Raw genomic sequence first — 26,623 nt, 5'->3', positions numbered from 1 at the left:
AATAGTTAGAAAAGATTTACATTTACATTTTTTTCCAACTTTAAGAAAAACATGGTGTCTGTGAGCCATCAATCGGTCGATTTTCAATGAAGAAGAACCGGCGTCGTGCTAGCAAACTGTGACAGTCTTTATCCGAGTGTGAATATTTGTCTTCAGAATCATTGTCAGTCAAATTCGCGCACCTGCTGTCTGTGACTCGCCTAGTTTTTTAATGTCCAGACACGCCCACTAGTGATGCTCAGATTAAAGACACAGACATTATATATACACATTGCACTAAATGTGGAAATGTGGAATGAAATCCCAGACGTTTTATGTACATCAGCTGTTTACTCCCGTGCGTTTGTGCCCTACCACCACATCCGGTCTAAGCTGCCGCTGCTCCGGTGCTCCTATTGACCGCTGTGGTGGCGGAGTCAGTTTTCAAAACTAGTTCAGATGTGATCCTCATGCATTTTTGAGGCGGTACATGGAAATCACTGACCTTTGTTTGTCATAGACTGCACTCCTGCACATGTGGCTTATGTGTATACATTTTCTTTACATTTCTTCTTAACTTTAGTGGGCTTACTATCGTGCTCTATAGTCAGGAAATTACGGTGTATACAAGATAAATCCGGGAAAACAGGGAACCAAAATCAAGGGGTATTCATTAACCCCTGCTTACAGGTGTCCGCCATCTGCTTTGTGAAGTATTAACCATGGCAGGCTTTAAATTTGCGGCTAGGCTTGTTTAAATTCCGTGATGCAATTTTGCAACAATGGCACCAAAAGGGTTAATGCCAGACGCTCTCTTCATGATCTTCATCATCTTAACATCATGGGGAGGAGACTAAAGAAAAAGTGTAGTGATAAATGCAACATTAATGCTACCAACTGTTCGCTTTACTGTGCCATTTATGTAACGTTGAACTTTTTTAATAAGCCACTCTTAAAGAATTAACTGTAAAACATCTTTCATATTATAGAAATTCAGTACAAATAAATTCTCCTGGACTTGAAGCAATAGCAACCAACTCAAAATGACAGCTCAGTCCACTGGGTTACAGCCTGCTAGATCAGCATATCGCTCACTTACAGATAGGTGAGATCCATCTGTAATACTGAAACTATCATCAAAAGATAGTGCTCCAAATGTATCTGCTAATGCGAGTGCTTGCTATTCTACTCAGCACTATCGCAGCAGCGCACAAGTGAAAATGGAATTTAAATGAACAATTGAGAAAGTTAAAGAACTTCTGTCTCCATGTCGATTCACAGCAGTTGAACCTCAGGTGACTTCAACTGCCTGACATTGACCAGCAGATTTCTGCAGGAATCAGCTCTGTCCATGAAGGCAACACGAGACGGTGCATCATAAAAACTAGTCCTGCTCAAACATGATAGATAACATTCTTTATTTGAATCCTTTTCGATTCAACCGTTAATGCGAGGGCAGATTTTTGAGTTGGGTTATGGAAGTACGATGATACACGTACGCTCATGGTGCTTTGAAATATACTCACTTGTGTGAAGGGAATAGTGTGTGAACTCCATGTATGCTTTTAAATCATGCATCAAAGAAAGGGCTGTTGAGAAGTGACTGCTCAATGTGCTCCATTGATTCACACACACACACACAGTTTGGGTGAACTGCTCTCCTTGCAGAGGTAGCGTGAGGCCACCGGGGTATCTGAGGTAGCTTGGGCTGCTGCATATATAAAATGGCTGGTGACAGGAAGGTTTTCAACGTGAGAGCGCATAATGCACTTTAATACATACTGTAAATAGTTTGATGTGAAATCGGCGATAGACATTTGAAGCCCTCAGAAGATGCGAGGAGGCGCAGGGGTCTCGGTTGTTGTAGCAGCTTTAAGCGTGTACGTTTGCCTCCCGGGAAATTTTGGACAATTGATACGTGAGACGTGAGATCCAACATGAAGGCTGGATGATGTAAACCAGCCAAACCATGAAATCCCTCCCTGCTTTGGGTCAGAAAACTCAGATCCTTTTTCAGCGGGAAAGTAGTGACGGCAACAATTGGCGTCAGATTCAAGACGTGTAACTGCAGAATCTGACGCTGGTGTTACCACGGGGGAAAAAAAAAGTAATTGGCAAACTGAAGTGACTAGTTGTGCTGCAAGGTTTTAATTGGCCTCATCCTGCGCCACGAAACAGTCTTTTCATCTGAAATTCTAAACATTCTGCTTGTAGTTTACATCAATGCGGTGACTATATTTAAGCTCACACGTGCAGCAATGTGCTGCAATATTAAAAAGCTGCCCATGCGTTTGTGCATTTGGGGAAGCCGGTGTAGTTCCTCTTATTCGCAGCGTGTCATCCTCAGCTGAGTGTTTGTTCTCGACCCAGCTCTTTGTGTTTTACACAGAAGAGAACCTTCTCATTTGACAATGCTAATTGTTCACGGAACAATGCGGCTGAGGATTGATGGTTTGGAGCTTATTTTTAATTTTCTCAGTCCACTAGACGGCGCTCTGTGGCTTAAAACTACTGAACTCTGAAGCCTCACATTTTCAAACTGTGAGCGGCACCATCTGAGTAGACTGCTTCATGAATCATATCTCAAGATGACTTTTGAGCATCCTGTGCAAAGTGCAGCCCAGCGGCCTCTGTCCAACCCTCACAAGGTCAAATATGTCTGATGTGAGGTTAAACTGTCCAGTTGATGATGCAGATTTCATTTATTTATTTTTAAATCACCGTTATATTTTCTTTTCTCCTATTAGTTCACCTTTTAAAAGTAACACCATTTGATGGCCATTGTACTAAGTTTCAGTTATTTTTTTCCGATTTGGTTTCTTATATATATATATATATATATATATATATATATATATATATATATATATATATATATACACACTTTTGTTTTGGGACCGTTTACCTTTGAGCATAGAAACTTATGACACAAAATAACTGTGTCATCATCATTGAATTTACGTTTGTTTTAGGTCCTGGTTAAGGTCAGCCACTTGTATTGGACGGTTAGGTTTAGGGTGAGAGGCCGGGGCAATGTCAATTAGCAGTCGCCACCGAACATAAATACAAACGTGTGTGTGCGTGCACATTCCGCGAAACAGCAGCCTTGCGTAAGCATCAGCTACGTGAATCCAGTGATGTGTTGGGTGTGTTTGATTTGGTTTTAAAAAAGTTTTGTGATAACTCGGAGCGGTGGAGGAGAGCTAAGTGCAGAGGCGGAAGAGGCTCAAAAACAATTTTACAAAAGAAGTGAAAAAACACAAATGGGATTCAGCCCAACTATTGAAAAACGTTAAACAGAAAGTGACTCCAACGGAGCGAATCATGAGGCGAATAGTCCACAGTCCGAGATCCAAGAGTCCGAATCCATAAAACAAGCCCAGAGTTCAGAGGAGCCTGTCATGGTCGGGGATACGACCATGGGGATACGATCAACTACAACAAGAGAACAAAATGAGCCACTAAAAGTCTCTGGCACTGTGGCAAAAAAGGAGGACAAACAAGGAGAGATAATACAACACAAAAGTAATCGGATGAGAAAATGCTTGCCGTGCCACGAGGTGCAGGAGAAGACAATGTGGCACAGTGTCAGTGCCTTGTGGAAGGGATCATGGCAGGCTCCGTCAAGAGGGAGCAGAGAGAAGCAAACCAGGAGGAGGAAGCAGTTCCAAAATAAAAGCAAGAGAAACTGATATGACATCATGTCGCTGCCACATTCAAAATGTTGAGAAAAAAAATAAATCCGTGATTCTGGGGACAAATATTGATATTTAATATTGTCACTGAAAAAAATCTTGAAACATATATATATATATATATATATATATATATATATATATATATATATATATATAGCCCACTCATACCTTTTTTTGTGTAAGTTTTGCTTTCTTTGAAGTTTAATTATTTTAGAATTTTGTTTGTTCTCCCATGTTTTGATTGATTAGCATAGACAATAACTTACATAAATAAAATATTACAATATATATACGTCATCACGTTATTTGTTATTTATATCACAGCACGTCACAACACTGCTACGACATAATGTTCCTCAGAGTGCAGCTGGCAGTTTCATGGCTTCATGTCTGTAGAGAAGACAGTGGAGGAGAGAAGGGCAGACGTTGAAATGGAAGTTAATGTTGCTTCCATGCTGCCAAGTGGTACTGAAATAAACTTTCGAATGTAATCCCTAGTGCCCTTCGCTATGTATTATTCTGCTGTTTATTAGTAAGGCAATATTTAGCAACTCTTTTCCGGCTGACATATTTAAATAGCTGTGACCTGGCTAGAAGCACAGCAAGTTTAACTGCAGCTTGACTTTTAAAGCTAATGGATTTGTAGTGGTTCGAGCTTGGAAGCTGAGGTCTTTCTGTTCTCTGCAGATGCCATTATGACTGGGAACAAAGGGGGAGATGGACACTTTGCACAGACTGACGCCACAGGTGGGTGCGAGAGTGACTGACACGCAGCTCACAACAGGGTCCCCAGCTCTGAGGATTCACTCCTCAGTTCATCTGTTTATTATTTATTATGCTATTGAATCGCTCTGAAAATTGCAACCCATCTTCACTCCCATGGCGTCATATATATTGACGTTGGGAAAGTGGGCTTTAGCGTCCTATACTGAGGAAAAAGGCAGCCTTCAGCATTTTAATATAAGGCACTGTAACTAAAACACACAGCCGTCTGATGACCTTTACAAAGCAGTTTGACACATTATGAAACGTAAGAAAGAACCTTTTTCCTCAGTATAGGACGCAAAAGACAGCATGACGCCACGAGAGTGAGGATGTGTTGGAAAGTTGTTGTTGCGCTTTCATATGGTACTAGGAAGTTCCCTTTGTCGTACGCAAGAGCAGAGCAGTGTCATGGATGACGTAAATTTGCATATGAATTGATAAGACTTAGACTTTCTTTTTTGTCATTGCACAAAAACATATCACTATATGATGGCAACGAAATTTCGGTCTGAGGCCTCCGGTTTCCAAAAACAAAAGTAAACGTCCAAAAATAAATAAATAGATAGATAAATAATAATAAAATAATAATAATAGTAATATTAATATTAAAATATTAACATTAAAATATTTTGTGAACATGCTGGTAAAACATAATTCAGATATTTTTATTTTTATTTTATTTTTATTTTTATTTTTATTTTTATTTTTATTTTTATTTTTATTTTTATTTTTATTTTTATTTTTATTTTTATTTTTATTTTACTTGAAATCACCCACGCTTTCAGTCAAGACTGCTGTTTTTTAAATGGCGTGTGGAATTGAAAATATCAGCTGATTCAGAAGACACGACAATCATTTGTGTTCTCCCGTAGAGCTGCCAAGTGTAAGAGCAACAGTGGCAGAATAATGATATTGCTAAGCATATCTCGCACCTGAATACAGCTTCATAGACAGGAATGTGGTGCAAGACTTGTGGAATGGATGAGTCAACCAGTTCAAAACGGCCTTCAGTTGAATACTGTTGACTTTACAAGACGTTATGAGTCACACTTTAGTGGAAAATAGTTAGCAAAATAAGTGCTGCAGAAAGAGCAAGAGCCTTCTCCTATTTTAAGCACCTGATGAATTGCAATGTTTTTATTATTGTTTGTCAAAGAATGCTTGTTATTCATGGAAATAGTGATGTGAAAAAAAAATACTGTGCAGATTTGAAGTCCTTGATTAAACCAAGGAGCTTTAGTGCATTTTTCTTGGCTTTGTTTCATATTTCATTTTCACACCAAAAAAAAAAGGGTGTGAAATGGTGATATGTTGTAGCACATGAACTTTTGTAAGTGTAGTTAATGAAGCGTCCAATGTGGACCTGTTAAGTACCTTATTTAAAGTGTATGTAAAGTGACTGCTCTTCACCTAGTTTGTGTAGAAAGTAAATCTACTCATGTCTCTGCCGCTGCATGTTTTTCTATCTTGCTGACTCTGTGACTGCAGGTCCTGGTTTGTAGAATCCCCAGCTATAAACTAAAGCATCCTGACTCGTGAATTCATTCAGTATTTATGGAGTTTGTGTTTGTTTCCTTTGTAGAGGACAAGGAGAAAGTGAGTAACGGTCTGGCCCATGGCCTGTACATCCCATGTCCGGACCACTTTAAGAACTACTGTGTCCACGGAGACTGCCAGTACCCCAGCGCCCCAGCCCAGCCCTCCTGCAGGTACTCGAGACACAGTGTTAGGGAAGCTACTTCAACCACATGAAGTTCAGTCTGGCTCTATTTTGAATACCTGCATGTGTGGTTTGTAAAACTACAGGTGAAAAGCGGGTAGCAATTATTGATACTCACTAAACAAATGCACTGTAAAACCATCGATATCCGACATCAAGTATGTGCTCAAATATGGCCAAGGTTGTGTGGTCATGGGTGCATCATGTGGTGGTCAGAGGGTTGTCCTTCATGTGCTTGAGCGATATGAGCTGTACAGGGCGGACGGCACCTTCCTTGGGACATACTTGTTTTGTGTTGTGAGATTTGTCTTGTGTCCTCCTGAGGCCACCGTAGTTGGGTGGACCACAACTGGCGCCTGCAACGGTGCTGCTGCACCACCCGCAGGGAGGTAGAATGCAACCGCACAAACGTGTAGATTTAGACCAAACACATTTTGGTCTCGATGCAAAAGAATATTAGCTGAGCACCTTGGCTGATAGTTTATGTTGAAGGCAGATTTTCACATATTTTTTAAAGATTTCATCTACAATATGTGAATGAGGCTTCAGGAAACAGTGTCATCATTTTCAGTGCTGACTAGATGACACTTTCCGCTCCAAACTCTTTGGCATCCAACAGTTTACTTCAATTAAATGTTATGTCATTTTTAAACTGAAAGCGTCATCCGCTGTGCTCATTACCTGAGACCCAAACCTGGAGCTTGTTTCCCCAATGGGTCCCCAAACCCTCACTTAGGGAAGCTCTGATCTAAGGAAGATATTTCAGAATTAGCACAGTTACATGATGGGTCAGACGGCCGAATTATCTCCTTAGTCCGGCAAAGTTCGGAGTTACAAGACTACACTACCTTGATAATGCGGTTAATAGCGGGACTAAGGCTGCTTGAAGCGGTTTAGATCGACTGAGGTCGGATTTCATGATGTGCGGCTACACAATCTTCAGCTTCGCAGTGGATGCAAACAAACTCCTGAGACATGAAGACGGACTCATAACATTTTATAGAATCAATAAGTCATATGTGTAACTTTATGCAGCTGTGGTCTTTGCTCTTAGTCGATGTCCGTCTTGAACACTTTCAAAAACCAGATGTGAGACATGTTGTCACTCAGGTTGTTCTGATCATTAGTTCTCACAAGAACATTAAAAGGCAGGATTCGTTGGTTAAAGTACGCAACGGTACTGCGGGGCTCAGTGAAGCTCTGTGGTGAGGTAATATTTATTGTGTGAGTCCGTCATGGCTGTCAATGGGATCAGACCCAGGTGCTGAATTGTTGCAGGCTGACAGAAAGCTCGGAAGATCAAGGGTAGATTTTTTTTCTTTATCACGCCGGTACCTGAACACGGAATAGGAAATACACTCAAGGGCAGGGGAAAAACCTGAAACAGAAGAGAGGCGAATTATAAATCAAGCCTAACTAACAGGGAGAACACAAACACACTCGGAAATTAACTCACAAGGCCAAATAAACAGAAAGTGCTCTGTGGTGGTTCTACACACACACACACACACACACAAGAGGAAATCAAAAGGTGGGTTATACAAAGAACTCACACACAATGAAGCAACGAGAAGCGAGAAACAGAGAACCGAGCTAGGAGAAGAAACTAAGGAGGCGGCAAGCTCAAGCACGCACAGAATTTGGAATATTCAACAGGAGCACGAAAGAACGGAGGGTCGAAGGTTAGTTTACCGTGAGGATGTGAAGCAACCATCTGGCAGCACAGAATGGAACCCAGGTGTCGACTTCAGTGGAATCTGATCAGCGGAATGGGATCCAGCTGCGCTGCTGTGGAGCAGCGGAAATAAAGTAAAAGCATAATAGAAGCGAAAGATGACAGAGTCTCATATCCCTTTTATAAGACAAAAGAAAATGACTGGCTAAAAATTGTAGTTTGAAGCTTGCATATTGAAGCTACAAAAATGTTCCAAAAAAATAGGTTTTCTTGCTTGATGCAACAAGAAATATGAATGTACTGTAGTTTAACTCTCCGCTAATTGTAGTTCAACTACAAAAGGTTTGTAATTATTTGAAGCATTCAGATGAGGGGTGATTAAAAGGGCACGTCATCCACTCCCAAAATACATGGACCACAACATGCTGTCAACTGGAAGACCACATTGGAAACAGTCATGAAGACTTTAAAGGCGGCGGCAGCAGAAGAAGAGGCACTTGCTGCCAAGAGATTAGAATTTAATGAAGTGAATGATTGTGTGGTTTTACAGCCACAATGTGCACAATGACTGTGGGAGGAATCACTTTGACTTAGACTGTGTTAGGTCATTAAATGAAGGGGAATTTGGATTGTTGTTTTCGATTAACTGCTCAAGTTGTCTCTGCTCTGCCCGTGTAAATGTATGAAGCAGGTCACCCGTCAAAATCTCCATCTCTTTCAAACATTGAGCGTCAATACGTGAAGAGAAATGGTGAATTTATTTAGTGATTTACGTCTTTTTAGTGTGTTCTGAATTTAAAAAAATAGATAAAAAGGGAGCATGATATCATATTGGGTTTTAGACTCAGCAAAAAATATACAAAGATAAAAAAAAAAAACACAGCTCACAGTTCCATATTTTGCACCCGCAGCCTGCAGAGTGTCAGCTCGGGTCTTTCTGCACATATTTATCAGCGCTGTAATCAGTCGAGCATTTTTCAACAGTATCTATGACCACCCTCTCACATAAAGGGAGTTGGGGCTCTATGGAAATCCGCAAGCGCCGCGAAGAAAAGGCTCTAATGTACCTAATCCGTTCAAAATTCAGCGATCGCCGGCGAGAGCTGAGCCCTCTATTTTGTAATCAAGCTTGTTTATCTTGTGCAAACACAGACGTGATGCAAGTGGAGGAAGAGCCGCAGGATCCTTCTGCTGCTCCGTCGTAGCGGGTCGAGCTGTTAACCAGTCAAATATGCTGCGCCGCTCCCAATAAATCCCAGCTCAGATTTCTCGCTGCTTAATGAAGACGTTGCTGTTTTTCCACTTGTTTCTGTTTGATTTAGTGGTTATCGACGATTTAATCGATGCTGTTGCTGTGGTGATTTGGTTTGATGTACAGCTGTACAGCACATGAAGGCCAATGCTCAGTAGCCCTGCTGGAATCTGCTCTTTTAGTGTCTGTGGAGAAGAAAAGCTGTCGGGCCGATGAGGTTTCATGAAACAGTGTCCGGATTTTTCGAGGCCACCAGATGGCACTGTCTACTGTGAAATGTTTGGACTTCAACAACTAAGTCAAATAAATCTCGCATCATTTCTAAACTAAGAGCGCTATCTTGTGGCCTCTGAAAATTAGGTCACTGTTTCACCAATACAGTTTCATGATACCTCTCCAACCCATCATTGGTGACAAGACCTGAACTTACAGTTACGAATATTTTAACACACTTCGATGAGACACAAGAAATCCTCAGTGTGTTGTGTTGAAGTGTCTTTATTTCTGCAAAAACAGAAAACAACACCTGATATGACCTAATGCAGCCACGATGTAACTTCGCTCGGGTCCTTCAACCTCTGAGAATATCTCTATCACACAATCAAAATCGACATACATAATACATGCACAATTAGCTTGCTTCCTAAGGAGTCAGACACACATCACACTTGCATTTACAGCTATCGACAGGCACACAACAGTACCCATGCAGTACACACGGTGGTGCGTACGTCCACCTGTTCATACATCTCGCACCTGCAAACATGCATTCCACACACATATTCACATGCACGCCGACATACGTTTAGATTCATACAGCACTTTGCCATACCTCACCACTAAATCAATGGCTCTCACTCACCTGCAAACACAGAGAGCGACACCTGTTATGACCCGATGCAGCCACGATGTAACTTCTGCTCGGGTCCTTCAACCTCTGAGGACCCCACAGCAGGAGCACTACTCACCGCCTGTATATAATGCTGTTTTGTCATGTCACTATACACTCATGTATCTCACAATATTTACATACATATATATATATATATATATATATATATATATATATATATATATATATATATATATATACTTTGGGCTCGCGTGGAAACAAAAAAAACAAAAACAGTATCAACTAACAAAGAAAGAAATATCATTCATACAAGGAACACAACTTCCCAAAGTTACATTACTTGCGTTGAGAAAAAAAAAAAAAAAAAGACACGTCTGATTACTCAGGTCGACAGGTCTCAACTGGCAAATCACAAACTTGCGCCCACCAGTGCCCACCAGCGAAAACAGCACAAGAAATTTCTGGGCAGGGGACGGTGGATGGTAAAGTTTTAATCCCCATCAGGTTATTGTCACCAGAAGAATTGAGTTTTTGACAAGTGCCCTCACACTGTCAACGTTCATTGTTGTTTACATTTACAGCCACAATGTTCATACAATACTGCGCACACAATTCCAGTTTTATAACTGAGTTAAATTAACTTCCTTTTCCTCATATTGATAACAGCAAACATTTTAACTGGGGCACAGATGCTACTCTGCACCTGCTCTCGTGATTCATTTGGGGGTTTTTTTAGGGTTGTACGATCAATTTGTTTCATTATCTTCTAATCTAAGAGAGGTGCAAAGACAGTCTCTCCAGTTCTACTTCACTCTGGTGACATTTTCCTCTCCAAATGTTGGGGGGATGTAACTGTCTTTATATGCACACTCCAGTGAAGGGAGCCGTGGTGGAATTCAGGAGAGTATAGGCAAATTGAAAACCAGTCAAGCTGCTGAATTGTGGCTGCGCCGTGGACGTCTGATGGTTAGTAGACAAGTCAGGAGGGAAATCCACTGGTCCAGATGACAAGAGCATGAGACGGGACTTTCTCCATCTGAAGGTGGGCATACACAGCACCCCTTATGTTTTGCCGTATATGATCAAGTCGCACCAAGTTCACACAAGTTTCCTTGCGGACAGGGTTGTTGAACACGATATTAACCAAGGACAGTCGGAAGTAAAGCTACTTGTCAAGTGGTCAACTTTTAAATCGGTGCAGTCATGGAGATAACAAGATGGGTTGTGTGTCGTCTGCGTAGCTTTGGAAAGACAGTTAGGGAGTGAAGAACCAAATCAAATGAGTGTGAGCAAAGCCAGAACAGTGGCTCAAACCATGAAATACGCTGCTTAGAAGTGTATTTTATGAACCGATGAAGGATGTAAAAACATTCTCACTCTTAATGCAAGGGTGGGCAAACCTCCTCTGAGGGCAGGGGTGGTGCCAATTGGGTGTCATCTGGCAGGACTAGACTGTGACACACGATTGGAGAAGAGGTGTCATCACGATCAGTTGGAACCAAAACCTCCCACTGCGGCCCTTTCTGGAACAGCCACCCTGTCTTAATGCATCTAATAGACACTATTTTCATGTCCATGTTTGCGAAGCAGAGTGACGCAGGAGTCACTCATTGACACCTGAAGGTTTTCAATTGTTGAAACATGTTTACTCTGCCAGAGAATGTCCACACGAACCAGGTCGTCGGGCCCCCCGGCCTCGACTGCTACCTAGTTCTCTTTGCACCCGACCCCTATGACTCCCTCTGTGGGTGGTGGGTCCGCAGGAGGGACGGCCCATGTCATTCGTTCGGGCTTGGCCCGGCCGGGCCCCATGGGCAGAGGACCGGCCACCAGGCGCTCGCAGCGGCAGCAGTGATGCGGTCGCTGTATCGGACCGTCGTGGTGAAGAGAGAGCTGAGTCACAAGACGAAGCTCTCGATTTACCGATCGATCTACGTTCCCACCCTCACCTATGGTCACGAGCTTTGGGTAGTGACCGAAAGGATGAGATCGCGGATACAAGCGGCTGAGATGAGTTTCCTCCGCAGGGTGGCTGGGCGCACCCTTAGAGATAGGGTGAGGAGTTCGGTCATCCGGGAGGAGCTCGGGGTGGAGCCGCTGCTCCTCCACATCGAGAGGAACCAGCTGAGGTGGCTCGGGCATCTGATCCGGATGCCCCCTGGACGCCTCCCTGGGGAGGTGTTCCGGGCATGTCCTTCCGGGAGGAGACCCCGGGGAAGACCCAGGACTCGCTGGAGAGATTATGTCTCCGGTCTGGCCTGGGAACGCCTCGGGATCCCCCGGGAGGAGCTGGAGGAGGTTTGTGCGGACCGGGAAGTTTGGGCTTCCTTGCTCCGAATGCTGCCTCCGCGACCCGACCCCGGATAAGCGGCAGAAGGTGAAGGTGAAGGTGAAGAGGTGTTTACTCTGCAGCGTGTCACATGGAAGAAAGGCGGCATTGGGGTTAGAGTTCCTGTCGCTTGGTGAATATAGCACCTCATAGAATTTCATGAAACAGTGACCCGATATTCAGATGCAGCTGTAAAATGTTTGGACTTCAACAGCAATTTCATTAAAACTTGATGTAATTTCTAAACCAAGAGCGCCATCTAGTGCCTTATGAAACTTAGGACTCTGCTTTATCAACCCTGCAATACTGCTTCATGATACCTCATCTATATGTCACTCATAATGCGTTTTGTCAGTAAAGCGCAAAGCCACATAAGTCGCTATGTATACCATGTGACATTAACCTTTAAGTTCAGATGAGAGCTCATGATCATCGTCCCCTACATGCCCTAATACCTCCTTTAGTAAAGTCATGAGGGAAAGTACATGTTTGCCTCCATTGTACATCTATGTGCAGATGTGGATGGCTGGCCAAAAGGCGTCAATGTCCACTTGAAATTGGTCACTATTTTGGCACCTTGGGAGTGATGTTATGGTGGACAAGAAACTCAACTGCTAACTTTTTCTCAGGAATGGAATGCAGTACTGTTGGTTGCAACAGTAAACAGCAATAAATAAGAAAAGAATTTTGCGTCAAACAACTTTGATTTTTTTGATTTGTCTGAGCACTTAACTATACGAGAAAAGATCAAATATTCCACAATAAATTTCATCTCAAGGTCTGCTGGATTATTCAAATTGTCAATGGAAACCAGCTAGGATTGAGGCGTGTCATCTCTTTTCTTTCTGTAATCTGTGGCTGCATTTCCGTTGCGCTCGTCCGTGAACCGTCATGGCCAAGCTTTGATGAATAGAGACACCAACCAAATAGTTTGACCATGTGGGTCAGGCAAGCCTGTTCGACCTCGTACGGCATCTCGATTTGAACCACATTCAAGGGCACATGGTACATTTAAACTGGCTGTACAGGCGGTTACTCACATCTCATCTGAAATCTCGGCGGAATGAAAAAGATGTTTAAAATGCACATTCAGAGGACAAAGTTTTTAGTTGTAATTGAGTTTTTGGTCTGTTGGGGAAAATAAAAACAACATGGAATTTTCATATTCAAGATATGCAGGTTGTCCTCTGCACTCCAGCGTTTATCAAGGTGAATAATTAATCCGGGTTGGTATTCATTATTTATCATATTGTTTTCAACATGTCATAATACAAATAAAACATATTTGCACAGTGTGTCTTGGAGAGCCACGTCGGCACTCAGGTGCGGATGACAGTAACCGCGAGAGGCACATGCATTATTTACATCGCCACGCCGACGACACAGGAGCACACACACGGGCAAAATAAGAAGCGCTATGATCGCCCACCCACCGACTCACACACACACCCACACACAAAGACGTTGCGAAAGTGTGGCTCAGGTCTGCCTCCCTTTATAGCCTGATAGCAGCCAGGGGGTATTGCTATCTCTGCTTTCCTCCCCCTCTTTCTAACCTCTGTCTCTCCAAACTCACAAGCTTGGAAGATCTCTGCTGCCCCCTGTTGGCTGAAGTAACTGAAGCTTATGTCCTAATGAGAAAAGGTGTGCTTCTGTAGAAGCAGAGCAAAGAGCCCGAACAGAAGCAGAACAAGGTTGCACTGTTTCTTTTTTTTCCCTCTCTCCCTGTGTTAGTAAGGGGGAAGGCAGCAAGGGTGTGAAGGAGACTGAGTGTATCAAACCAGGATGTGCAGGTGGTGGTGGGTAACAACCTCCCCCGAGACCACGGAGACAAGGTAAAAGAGAGGAGATGGAGGGAGAGGAAGAGAAAGAAAGATTAAAAGCAGGACCGTTTTAGCTCATCTCAGAGGACAACCATGGCGTCTGCTTCCTCTCTTGTTCTTTGTCTGGCCCAGACTGCATCTACACTTTACAAATTAGCAAAGTGGAGCAACAGAGAAGTCTTTCTTGTCCGCCATCAACTTACCCGTGCGCCTTTGATATTGGGTATCAATATTGTTTTATGTGGTGCGAGTAAAGGATCCTTTGTGGACTGTAATGATGCACAGGTTTGCGCCTGTTGTACGATTTCATTGAAACGTCAGGTCATTTTTAGACGTAGAGCGCCATTTTCCGTGCACTGAAAATCAGGACACTTTTTCATGAAGCTTCACCAGAACAACAAAACAAGGGCAACTGCTGATATTGTTCAGAAAGTCAGTGAATAAAGCGCAAAAGACCTTTTCCGTCTGTGCAGATATCCATCTCTGTTGGAATCATTTGCTCATATGGGTTGCCACTCGAGTCAGAATAATAAAGCTTCATGATGCAGGCTTCAGTGCTCAGTAGGCGAAGCACTAGGTTTCAAAATAATGTGAGGTTTCATCTAATCCATATAGTGCCATTTAAAAATCATGGGCTTGTGAGGCTTCATGAAACCATGTCCTTATTTTTAGAGCCCACTAGATGGCACTCTCTGCTCTAAAATATTTGTCTTTGAACAACTATTTCAATGAAAAACCCCAGTCATTTTTAGTTCAAGAGCGCCACCTTCTGATCTCTGGAAATAAGAACACTGTTTCATGAAGTGTCATCAACAGTGTTTCTTGGAGAGCCATCAACTCACCACTAGTTTGCGAGGCGTCATACTTGGTCAACTCAGTGTCACTGTTGAAATAGATATTTCTCAATACAACGTGATGACATTGTTGTTGATATGAGTAGCGAGAGGAGCATTGATGTTCATCTTTTGTTTATAGAAATAAAATTGTCTTCATCTTAAGTAAAAATGATTCATTTATTCAGTTTTTTATAGCTGTGGTTTGACATTGACCCTGTGGGAAGTATTGACCTGCGAAAAGAAAATATGGGAAAAAGACATTTCAAACAGTTTTGTTCTGAAACATAAAAAAATATTGTTATGCATCATTTATATAGCGCTCCATCACGGTGATGTTGCCTCATCCTTAGGTGAGTAATTCGAACTTAGATTTTTCATAGACTCATGGGAAATTGAGGTGGTGAAACTGTACGACACAAATATCGATCCGTTCAATAAAATAACATTTAAGTTCGACATGCAGTTTGCTTGGCAAACCTTTTTATACCAGACCCTTTAATAGCACACATCAACAACACCAACATGCCACCAAGGATTGTGGAAAAAAAAGAAAAAAGCTTTGAATCTCATTTTATATTTATCCACTACAGTGAGGCAGAAGTTCCAAACCACTGGCGCAAAAGGAGCACAAATACATGCAGCGTATTTATGTTGTAGAAGTAAACATTTTTGACAAATGATCCTGACAAATCATCATATATGGTTCCTGCTTTCCAGGAAGCAGAGTGTTTCCAGCAACACCATGTTTGTGTGTGTGAGGACTGTATGACTTTGTGGGGACATTTCGCTGGACCCCATATGGTCAAAATAACTGGGTCATTATAATTGGCTTTGAACCGAGTCCTGGTTGAGGTTACCCATATCTTTCGGATGGTTAGGTTTAGGTTGAGAGGCTGGGGAAAGGGTTATGGCAATGAGAAACCTCACAATGTCCCCACAAGGATAAAAATGCAAGTGTGTGTGTGTGTATGCATGTATTTCGGTTCGTGGAGAGATATTCGCTGGATTTATCCACAGCCATTATATTTAAGCAACCTGTGTTTTTTGACATTTTAGAAATTACATTTCTGTCATTTAGTTTTGTTCTTCACATCCAAAAACAGAGATGTCAGGATGGATACATTGCTGTGTTTACATTGGAATGGAAATGTTGCGTATAAACACATCTTTCGCAATTAAATGACTCAAATGAATTTGGTCCGAATGAATAGATTGGTGGTTTATGTGGATTGTTAGTTTCGGGCTGATGAGGCTTCACGAAACAGTGTCATCATTTTCAGAGCTCTGGAGGTGACGCACTTGGTTTGAAGATGACGTGAGGTTTCAATGAAATCGTTGTTTGAAGGCAGATATTTTGCATTACCATTTAGTGCAGTGGAGTGAAAATCAGGACACTGTTTCATGAAGCCTCACCTGCTCATCACTACAGATTGTTCGATGCAGCTGAAGCAGTATTGACATCTGCAGAAATGGCCACCTGTGACTGCACCACAAGCAAAACGCTATTAGTCAGGTGTGCAAAATGCAGTTTAAATGTTTTCTGCTTTGGTGATAAAACATGGATGTTGTAGTCTGACATATATTTATGTTGTGAGTGTGAAGTGAATACATTTCAATGAAGACTAATTGGTGATGGGTAGATGAGGTTTCACGACTCGGTACTGAAGGGTCGGTTCGTTTTCTAAGACCACTAGATGGCACCGAATGCTGTACAATGTTTGGGTTTGAACAATTGTTTCAATGAAACCTCACACAATTTCTGAACCAAGAGAGCCATCTGGTGGCACTGTTTCATCAACTCTGCAATACTGTTCCGTGATACCTCATGGAACTATCATCTATATATCTATCTGTTATCCAAGGCCACTAGATGGCGCTCTTGGTTTAGAAATGATGTGAAGTTTCATTAAATTAGTTGTCCAAACTTTTTTGTGCAGACAGTGCCATCTGGTGGCTTCTAAAAGACAGTACACTGTTTCATGAAACCTCACTAGCACATACCGTGAAACACATCATTTAAGTCAATTTGGTTCTTAAATTCGCTTTAAATTTGAACTTGTTAATTCAATCGCCTCAATTGTTGCCTGCTGCAACTCTGAGCTGTAGCTGTCTATACACTGTAGTTCCGTTCCGACAGCGACATCTGCATTATATATAGATATAGATATAGATTTTCTAATTTCAGCTGGTTGCTTTTCGATCCGTACCGGTCCTGCCATTTAGGAGGACTCTCAGCAAGAGACATAAAGTCATAAACCTGCATATCAGTGCAGCTATATAATGCATCCTCTGTGTGTGTGTGTGTGTGTGTTTTGCAGCTGTCACTCAGGGTTCAGCGGCCCCCAGTGTGACACTAAGGAGTACAACGTGCTCTACGTGGTGCCGGGCTCGGGCAAACTGCACTATGTTCTCATCGCCTCTATCATCGGAGCGCTGCAGGTGGTCATCATCTGTGTGGTGGTGCTCTGCATTACCAGGTGAGTCACGCATGGACACACACACACTCACACACATACCAATCGGAAGTGTCTCGGCGTGGCAAGGAAAAACATTCAAAAGGTCAGGGTGCTTGCCCTGCCTTCAGCCTCACTGTGGACACACACATACAGCACACGTGTGCAAAAACAAACCCGGTACAGGAGCAGATTCCTCACAATATCGGTGCAGGCAAACATCACCAGCGGAGTTTGAACAGCCTATCTGGCGGAAACACACACGCCGACGCACACAGACACTGTATATAACCTGCAGCGGAGCTGACCGAAGCAATTTATGACATTTAATAAAGGACTGGAGAAAGTGTTTGAGCGCAGACAAAGCCGTCGTCTAAGGGGAGGTGGCACCGAATGAGAGAGGCAGCCGCTTGAAAGAGGCAGAGTGAGAGACGATAACGAAGCAAAGGGGAGAATTTTTAGCTCCTGAATGGCGCCTCAGAATTCACTCCTGCTGCGACAGCGCTTTCCTTTGACCAGTGCTGCTGGCGAATATCGCTAAAGAAATAAGTGTTTGTAAATTAACTTCTATTTGCAGCACAACAGGAAGTGACAATGTTGTTACGGCATATGTTTACAAGGACAGAAATAGCTTTCAACAGGAAGTCGGACAGTAATAAACAAGGTATTTCTACTTCATTCCCAGTGTTGACTCACTCTTACGTCAGACCTTAGACCACATGTGTATTACTCAAGCCCACCAAGTCGTTTCAATGACACAATCCGCAAATACGCACAGTTGGAATTAAATTCAAAACCAATTTAAATACATAACATTATGATTTAATTGTGTCAAATGTAAAATTATTAATCAAGAAACTTTTTTTCTTTGCGTCTTAAAAACAATGATCACCATAACATTTTCATTTGCCAAAACAAAACTACAATTATGCCACGTTAAAATGTTGCTGTCTTAAGAGGAAACCAAACGCCAGTAGATGGCGCCATTTCTGCCTGACGTCAGCAGGAGATTCTTGCCCTTTTGTTTCAGATAATCTATCATATAGAAATGTTCCTTCTAGTTCATTTCTGATGGCTTCATTTTTCATATTGTGCTCTTTGAACTTTCCAGCTACTTTTTCATTAGTATTATAATTTTATTTTATTTATATGTTTTTAAGTCATCTTCATATAAACATATGATTGCATTTTTATTTTAATAGATTATTTTGCATCATAAATATAGAGTCATTATGGAATATTGTGCCCAGATAGTTGTTTTATTAGCAAGTTAAATAATTATAATAAGCAATTTTTCCTCACCATTTTATTAATTTTGAAAGAAAGTTTTAAGTGTTACTATCTTAAAACCACACATAGAAAACCTTAAATTATTTAAACATATTTTTTTCACTGCATTTAAGATTTTTTAAATGCACTGATGACCAACAGTGTCGCCCAGCTGGTCACTGAATTGTCTGTCAGAGAGCTAGATGAAAAAGAATCTATAAATAACTTAAGTTTCCCATGTGAAGTGGGAATTTTGGCAGAAAGACTTTAATGTTTTTCACATCCCACATTAGGAGCAGCTGTTGGCACTGCAGTGTGCAGTGATGCAGGGTTGAAGAAACACTGTTCTAATTTTCAGAGGCCACTAGATGGCGCTCTTGGTTTGGAAATGATGTGAGGTTTCATCAAACCAGTTAGGTCAAATCCAGACGTTCCACAGCCGACAGCGCCACCTGGTGGCCTCTAAAAATCAGGACACTGCCAAGAAATCTCATCTTGTTCCAAACAAGTTTCCTTCCTCACACTGTCTTGGTTTGCCGCTCAGTCATGTGACGCAGCTCATCTGGTGGTGATCTTTCCAATGTCATACTCAGTTCCATTCTTCACCGTGAGCCATCACATCAGCAGCAGACACTGAGTCTGCTTTAGGAATGGTTTCTGAGCTTTCTGTGGCACTGACGTCTTAAACATTCACCCCTCACAACCAACAAGCAGGCGTGCAGAAGGCCGTCTCCCAGTGCTTCCTCCTCGTCCAACGGCAGACACCTGCTTATCAGCACATTATTCAGCAGATCTCCTGTGGCCAGCGGGTGCTGTAATGAGTGGTTAGTGTTTCAGATCAGACACTGTTTCAGATCTGTCACTGCGACCTGCATGTAAACTGAACTCAGACAGGTTGAAAGCATCACAGTCAATCATTGCATTAGAAACGCTGAGAAGGTGGTGGGGCTTGTAGGTGGTTGTTCATTTTAATCCCTGAAGTTCTTTGCCTGCACTGTTTTTTTTTTTTTGGTAAAACTTCTGAGCTCAGACAGCTTTTCTAAATCTGCCTGTCGTCGACTCTTAATAGTATCAATAGTGCAGACATGTAGAATAAGCAGGACCAAACAGTTGTGTTGGGAGGATAAATGCTCCAGAAGCCCACTGGATGGCAACCTCTTCTGTTTAAACGCTGGCTCTGACCAGCTTGTTCAGCGAAACCTCACATTACTTTTAGACCTAGAGCGCCACCTACTGAGTACTGAACCATCAGATATGAACATAAACTAACTAATAACTCCTTATTACTCATGCAGATGCAAATAACCACCAGATTCTCAGGCACTCTGCATGTTGGAGATGTTGGGTTTTTTATTGTCAAGACAAACAACAATTTTAAAGATACATAAAGATAAAAAAGAAATAAAGAAACAGCAACAAAAATTTGGGGAAAGTTTGAGTGTCATGCGAGAATTGATTCCAGATGTGTGTGTTTGTTGGCAAATATACTTCCCTTTGTGGGATCAGAAAACATGACTGTCTTCTTGTTACTATTCTTCCTATTTTAACAAAAGTTTATCCTGAACGTGGAATCAACCAACAATGACCAAAAATATTCCTTGTAATATGTGATTATTTATCAAATGTATTGGAATTGTTTTGATATATATATATATATATATATATATATATATATATATATATATATATATATATATATATATATATATATATATATATATATATATATATATATATATATATGCACCATATCTATTTTGGCTAGTACGATGCACCCCTTACAGACCAGGTGCTTCTGAGAAGACCCTTTATTCAGACAACCCATAAAATATAGATATTTTAAAACACAATCTTTACTTCTTACGAATCACGATCAACACATACAACACATTCAATGTCGGTTTAAATGAGGCACAGTCGGCAACACTGGAAAATGGTTGATCCACATCCGTTTTATCCGCACAGGAACGTATCATGCGTGTTCTGACTGCCTGTAGCCACGCGCTCCCCCACCCCCATAAAAGCCGTCAGATAATTGGTTAAAATCTTCGGTCCTGGTTAAGATTTTCCAAAGTTGAAAAAGGCCAAGTGAAGCACTTGAATGATCAGAATGGAATTATCGTGAATTAATGTCGATAAAAAAATCTTGCTTACAGCGACTTTCAATTCCTGCTTTTGATTAAAACAGCGCTTGTTCAGTTCAGTTGGTCTGTTCAGTAGAGTAAGATTCAGTTTTGGTTTTTAAGTCGAATTGTCACATGTCAGATGTGTCGGACGTTTACCGTATCATAGATGTTCATTACGTAGATCACCATGTGACATTGCGCAATGTTTATAGCATTAGCAACTCCGTCGTCTCATCGGAAGCACATTAATGACAAACTGATGAACACCACCACTTCGTAAAATCACAAGTAAAATTCAGACTACAGCTTTCTGTTTTTATCCATGGAAAGCTGATTCCTAATAATTATTCAACATCGTGAGCGGGTGAATTCTGGTGACTCATTTTTTCATGCAAGTCATGGCCTCTTGTGCGTGTGTCCTCTGTACAGGAAGTGCCCACGGACCAACAGAATCAACCGACAGAAACAGAACAACGTCCACTTCAGTACAGAGAACACAATGCGAGCCTCCACTCGACTAATCTGAGCCAGACCACTTCATGGAGTGCTGTGGCGGGAACCGCTCCCCTCATATCGAACCACCACAAAGACTCGGATCTGCTTCTCTTCACCGCCGGTTCTGTCTCCCAGTATGAACTTCCACACTGGCGAGGACGGTTCAGAAAGCCAGAGCTGGCACTGGCCCTCAGTTTTTGGAGAACTCTTTGGACTCATGGGGAGGGGGCGCTTGGGCTCCTTTGGAACACTGAATGTGCGTGTGAGTGTGTGCTAGACGTGTGAGCTTTTTGGTAGAGACGGGCTAGCCGGTGTCTGTCAGTCCTAGACAAGGGTCCGAAACAACCTGGGGATAGTGCAAACAGGGTTCTGGGCTTTAACTGGTTTGTGTTGTTGGGAGTGGGTGGGCGGCGTAGGTGGGCCGGGGTGGGTTTGGGGCTACACGTGTTGCCTTGCACCTTGTGTTGTAGGAGAACTTTGACGGGGGGCACAATGTTACGATGTATAGAGCTCTCCCTTTGGTTGTGACGATGACGTCCGCTACTGTCTCTTGGTTTCTATTTCCAATAGTTATTATTGCGTTGTCTTGATGGGTCATTTTTCTGTAAATGTAAATAAATAATTTATATCACGACATGGATTCTGTTTTTCATCCAGAATTTACTCAATTTCTGTAGTTAATTGTCCGGACTTGTTGAACAACCACCTCACTGAGGGCCGAACCGGTATCTGCACTGCGAGTCTTCCACCACCAGGGCGCGCAGGATCCCCCGGTTGTCGGTTGTCGTGGCCGAGTGGTTAAGGCGATGGACTTGAAATCCATTGGGGTCTCCCCGCGCAGGTTCGAATCCTGCCGGCAACGTTTTCTGTGGTTCTTAAAATATATATATTTTAAAGCTTGAGCCCACACACTAGTAAAATCAAACATTAAATGTTTGAAAATGAGACATAACTGCTACATGGCATCACAAAACCAGTACTGATAACCATACACACACAGCATTGGCATTGAGTGCTGAAAAATGATACCCGACATTATTCAAAAGAGGCTAATTTAATCTGAATAGCAACTACTACCTGGGTCAAACTCTAGGCCCAGGAGCCACACCTGTATACAGTGTGTAGTAAACCAAACCAACCAACCAAAAAGTAGCTCCCATCTTGATCCATGAAAACCTCAGGTGTCAAACCGGTCCTCAGAGGGCCACAGTGGGGTGTGGGTCGTTGTTCCAACCCAACAAGAGGACACCATCTTCTCTAGGCTGTAGACATTTGTTTGTCAGTCTGGTGCTGTTTGTTTCAGCTGACGCCTGATTGGTTAACCGATCTGTGCTTGCAGAGTTGGAACAAAAACCCGCACCCACTTGCGGTGCTTGTGTCGCTCAGTAAGACGCCTCTGATGAAGACAGTCCTTTTTTTCTGTGTCATGGTGGTGAAATTGGAACACAATTTTGTGTATTTTGATTCTTAACACTTGAAAAGGAAAGTGGTTTATGTTTGAAACTGACTGTAACTGGACTTTAGACAAAAAGTAAAACCAAGCAGTTTTTTGTGAGTAAATAGAAAGCTGCTTGTTTTTAAGGTTCTTGTAATTACCATACTTACATTGTGCCTTAAATCTTGATCCCACACAGTAGTAAACGCCAACGTGTTGAATTTTATGTCTCAAATATGAGACATAACAACAATATAGAATCAGAAGCACCAGAACACCAGCACACCCACAGGCCTCAGAGCCTCCTCTGTATACAGTATCCAATACTGCATTAAAAGTAGTTCACATCTTGATCCACGAATTGTCTTTTTTTCTGAGACTGAATAGGCTCAAAATCTCAAAATCTAAGTGTCTTGGTAGTGAAATAAGAACACAATTCAATGTATTTTGATTGGATGGATTGCGCTTCTTTATGACATAGCGACATTTAAACTGACTGTTTCTGCATTTTAGACAAAAAGTAAAACCAAGTAGTCTTTCGTGAGAAAACACAGAACACTGACTCCATAAAAAGTATGATATAAATTAATCTGACACTTCATTTAAGAAATCATAATATTGAATTTCCCCTATTTGAGAAAATTAACGGCCTGGTATCACCAATTTCTGCCGCTAGGGTGCGTCATACAGTCAGAGTTTTCAGTTGTCGTGGCCGAGTGGTTAAGGCGATGGACTAGAAATCCATTGGGGTCTCCCCGCGCAGGTTCGAATCCTGCCGACAACGCACCGTTTTTTTATGGCTCTTTCAGTAAAATAAACATTACCATACGTGGATCGCGTTTTAAACCTCGATCCCACACAGTTGCAAAATCTCACATTAATTGTTTAAAAATTAGACATAATAGCTTTTATCATAATTAAAACACAACCGTTTGACTTTGAGTGCTGAAAATGATACCCAACATTATTCAAAAGAGGCTACTTTTAAGGTTGTGAGTAATCTGAAGAGCGACTACTTCCTGGGTCAAACTCTAGCCACCGGGTCCACATCTGTATACAGTGCTCAATACTGCATTAAAGTTTGCTAAAAAAGTAGTTCACATCTTGATCCACGAATAGTCTTTTTTTCTGAGACTGAATAGGCTCACAATCTCAAAATCTGAGTGTCTTGGTGGTGAAATAAGAACACAATTCAATGTATTTTGATGGTCAACACTGAGACAAATGACGATTTCGCTTCTTCATGACACGACGGCATTTAAGCTGTTTCTGCATTTTTGACAAAAAGTAAAACCAAGCTGTCTTTCGTGAGCAAACACAGAAAAATGTCTCCAGAACACAGAACACTGGCTCCATAAAATGTATTACATAAAAATAATAATAACATGGAGTAATATACGTAATAATAACAACACTGAAATTGCCCAATTTGATAGAAAGGAACGGCCTGCAATCACAAATTCAGGCCGCTAGGGTGCGTTAGGTAGGTAATGCGAACAGTTGTCGTGGCCGAGTGGTTAAGGCGATGGACTAGAAATCCATTGGGGTCTCCCCGCGCAGGTTCGAATCCTGCCGACAACGCAACATTTTCTACGCTTCTTTTAAATTAAGGGAAAAAAAACATTACCAGACTTGTAAACCTCGAGCCCACACAGATGAAAAATCTAACATGAGTTGTTTGATAATGAGACATAATAGCTATATAGCATCACGAACACACACACACAGCCGTTTGACCAAACATTATTCAAAAGAAACTGCTTTTAAGGTTGACAGTGATCCGAAGAGCGATGACTACCTGGGTCAAACTCTAGCCACCGGGGCCACACCTGTATACAGTGCTCAATACTGCATTAAGGTTTGTCAAAAAGTAGCTCACATTTTGATCGATGAAGACAGTCTTCTTTCCTGAGACAGAGCAGGCTAAAAATCTGAGTCTCTTGTTGGAGAAGGAGGAACACGGTTCAATGTATTTTGATTCTCAACACCGAGACAAATCACGGTGTCACTTCATGACAGGATGATATTTAATTGTTAATTATTGATTTTCTCCACAGTGGAAAAAACATGAACGGCCTGTTATCACCAATTCAGGCCGCTAGGGTGCGTCATATACCAAGCGCCATCAGTTGTCGTGGCCGAGTGGTTCAGGCGATGCACAAGAACCGTCTAAGCAAGGCTGCCCCAGCGGAGTCGGCCCAGTGAGTCTACCTGCTGGACGAGATGCCTCGTTTGTTCCGGACAGCGGGGGGAGAGCTTCCACAAAACATATACCTTGTCAATGTGGCACCCGTGAGACAAGTAATGAACTCGGTCTCACACACACACCACTACAACCGGACATCAGTCAGGGACCATCAACAAATTCTAAAACGGTCAAAGTATTAGCGATATCTTCAATAAGGCCATGAAAAACAACCATTTTAGGAGAGAGAATTGTGAAAGGGTTTTTCATTACACAAGACAGAGGACTGAAAGTTTGTATAATGATTTTGAGATCAGAATGTGACTCTCACATCGTTTCAGATTATTATTCAGATAAGACCCTTTGATGTAGATGGTGATCAGATATTTTATATGGGATACATATGTGTATAGTGACGATTTTAAATTCTTCTCAAGGACCAATAAAGACCTATATTTTAAAGAACCGCAGCTCTCCGTCAACTGTTTCATGCTTCGTGCTTCAGAGGGTTAATACACGTTCCTGGATTATGTGTCCTTATTTTAATATGCTTGTTTATTAATGTATGGTGTCGGAGTATCGCAGTGAGGTGATTTAAGCAACTTTAGGTGAATCAGAAATTCAAAATCGGTCCAAACAAAGGTAATTGCGATTAGCCGACTCATCGAAAAAATAATCAGTAGATTAGATGACAATAAACATAATCGTCAGTTGAAGGCCAGCATATGTTTGGTGTCTGATGTGAATGCACTGAGCGACAGAGTCTTGGGAAGACCTCTTCTTCCAGAGTTTATTCCACCCGGGAAGCAAACTGGTAAGAAAATAGACTGCTGTTGATGATGACCAGAGCAAAGCTGTGACCTGGATGGTAAAAGAACTCCTCTTTATTTATTGCAGGAGAACGTATTGCAGTGGAATACCTCCCGGCGCACTCAAACAGAGGAGATCTCCAGACCCAGCAGGACATGAGTGAGATACAGCCAGGCACATTGGATGCAGTCGTGGACGAGGAAAGCACAGATACGACTGTGTCAGACGTCACAGACGTTACTTTTCAGGTAACACTATGAGTTTGATAATCCATCAAATGCTTTTGGAAAAGCAATAAGTTGTTCACGATTTCACGTCTTTGTGACTTGATGATATTTAAACTGACTGTTACTACATTTTAGACAAAAAGTAAAACCAAGTAGTCTTTCGTGAGTAAACACAGAACACTGGCTCCATAAAAAATATTACATAAAAATAATAATAACATGTAATATACGTAATAATAACAATACTGAATTTGCCCTATTTGAGAGAAATGAACGGCCTGCTATCACCAATTTAGGCCGCTAGGGTGCATCTCAAACTCCTGGACTCATGTCCCGCATGCTTGCCGCTACCTGACCAAGTGCTCTAGTGTGGCAGGATGTGGGTGATACTTTGGGGTTTTGTCTGGTTCCGTCAGCTACGGTCTGGTTGGGATTCATGCAGCACATACTGGACAAGAACGACCGCATCATTATGCAGTGCCTCGACAGAGCCAACTCCTGCGCGCTCCGAACTGCTGGAGAAGATGGAGCACTTCCAACTGAAGCAGCAGGCCCCATCGATGGCTACCCAACCTGGCGCCAGACCCAAGGAGACGTTCAGAAGGAGGGAGGTCCGTGTCCAGGGACCCCAGCACCAGCAGCCGTCCACGTCTTCACTTCATCCTGATCTGCCTGGGAGATGAAGCCTCAGTT

The 26,623-nt window shown here is 42.1% G+C and overlaps 1 protein-coding gene and 3 non-coding genes across 5 annotated transcripts in view; all 4 read left to right on the top strand.

Moving 5' to 3' along the window:
* The window catches only part of tmeff2a (transmembrane protein with EGF-like and two follistatin-like domains 2a), a 165,851-nt gene extending 144,156 nt beyond the window's left edge, over positions 1-21,695 (top strand). For both annotated transcript variants that reach the window (XM_053877831.1, XM_053877830.1), the window contains exons 7-10: positions 4,365-4,424; positions 6,025-6,151; positions 17,249-17,407; positions 21,208-21,695. In XM_053877831.1, the coding sequence (XP_053733806.1) occupies positions 4,365-4,424; positions 6,025-6,151; positions 17,249-17,407; positions 21,208-21,304 (443 nt within the window). In that variant the 3' untranslated portion in view covers positions 21,305-21,695. The remainder of the gene's footprint in view (positions 1-4,364; positions 4,425-6,024; positions 6,152-17,248; positions 17,408-21,207) is intronic.
* Positions 21,696-22,053: 358 nt separating this feature from the next.
* Positions 22,054-22,135, top strand: trnas-uga (transfer RNA serine (anticodon UGA)). The gene has a single exon. It is a non-coding gene; the product is annotated as a tRNA-Ser (tRNA).
* Positions 22,136-23,410: 1,275 nt separating this feature from the next.
* On the top strand, positions 23,411-23,492 carry trnas-aga (transfer RNA serine (anticodon AGA)). The gene has a single exon. It is a non-coding gene; the product is annotated as a tRNA-Ser (tRNA).
* A 715-nt stretch (positions 23,493-24,207) lies between these two features.
* On the top strand, positions 24,208-24,289 carry trnas-aga (transfer RNA serine (anticodon AGA)). Its single transcript has one exon. It is a non-coding gene; the product is annotated as a tRNA-Ser (tRNA).
* The last annotated feature ends 2,334 nt before the right edge of the window (positions 24,290-26,623 follow it).

Source organism: Synchiropus splendidus, chromosome 10, assembly GCF_027744825.2.
Source record: "Synchiropus splendidus isolate RoL2022-P1 chromosome 10, RoL_Sspl_1.0, whole genome shotgun sequence".
NCBI lineage: Eukaryota > Metazoa > Chordata > Actinopteri > Syngnathiformes > Callionymidae > Synchiropus > Synchiropus splendidus.
Note: the sequence above shows the minus strand (reverse complement) of the source record. Positions and strands in the feature narration are given on the sequence as shown.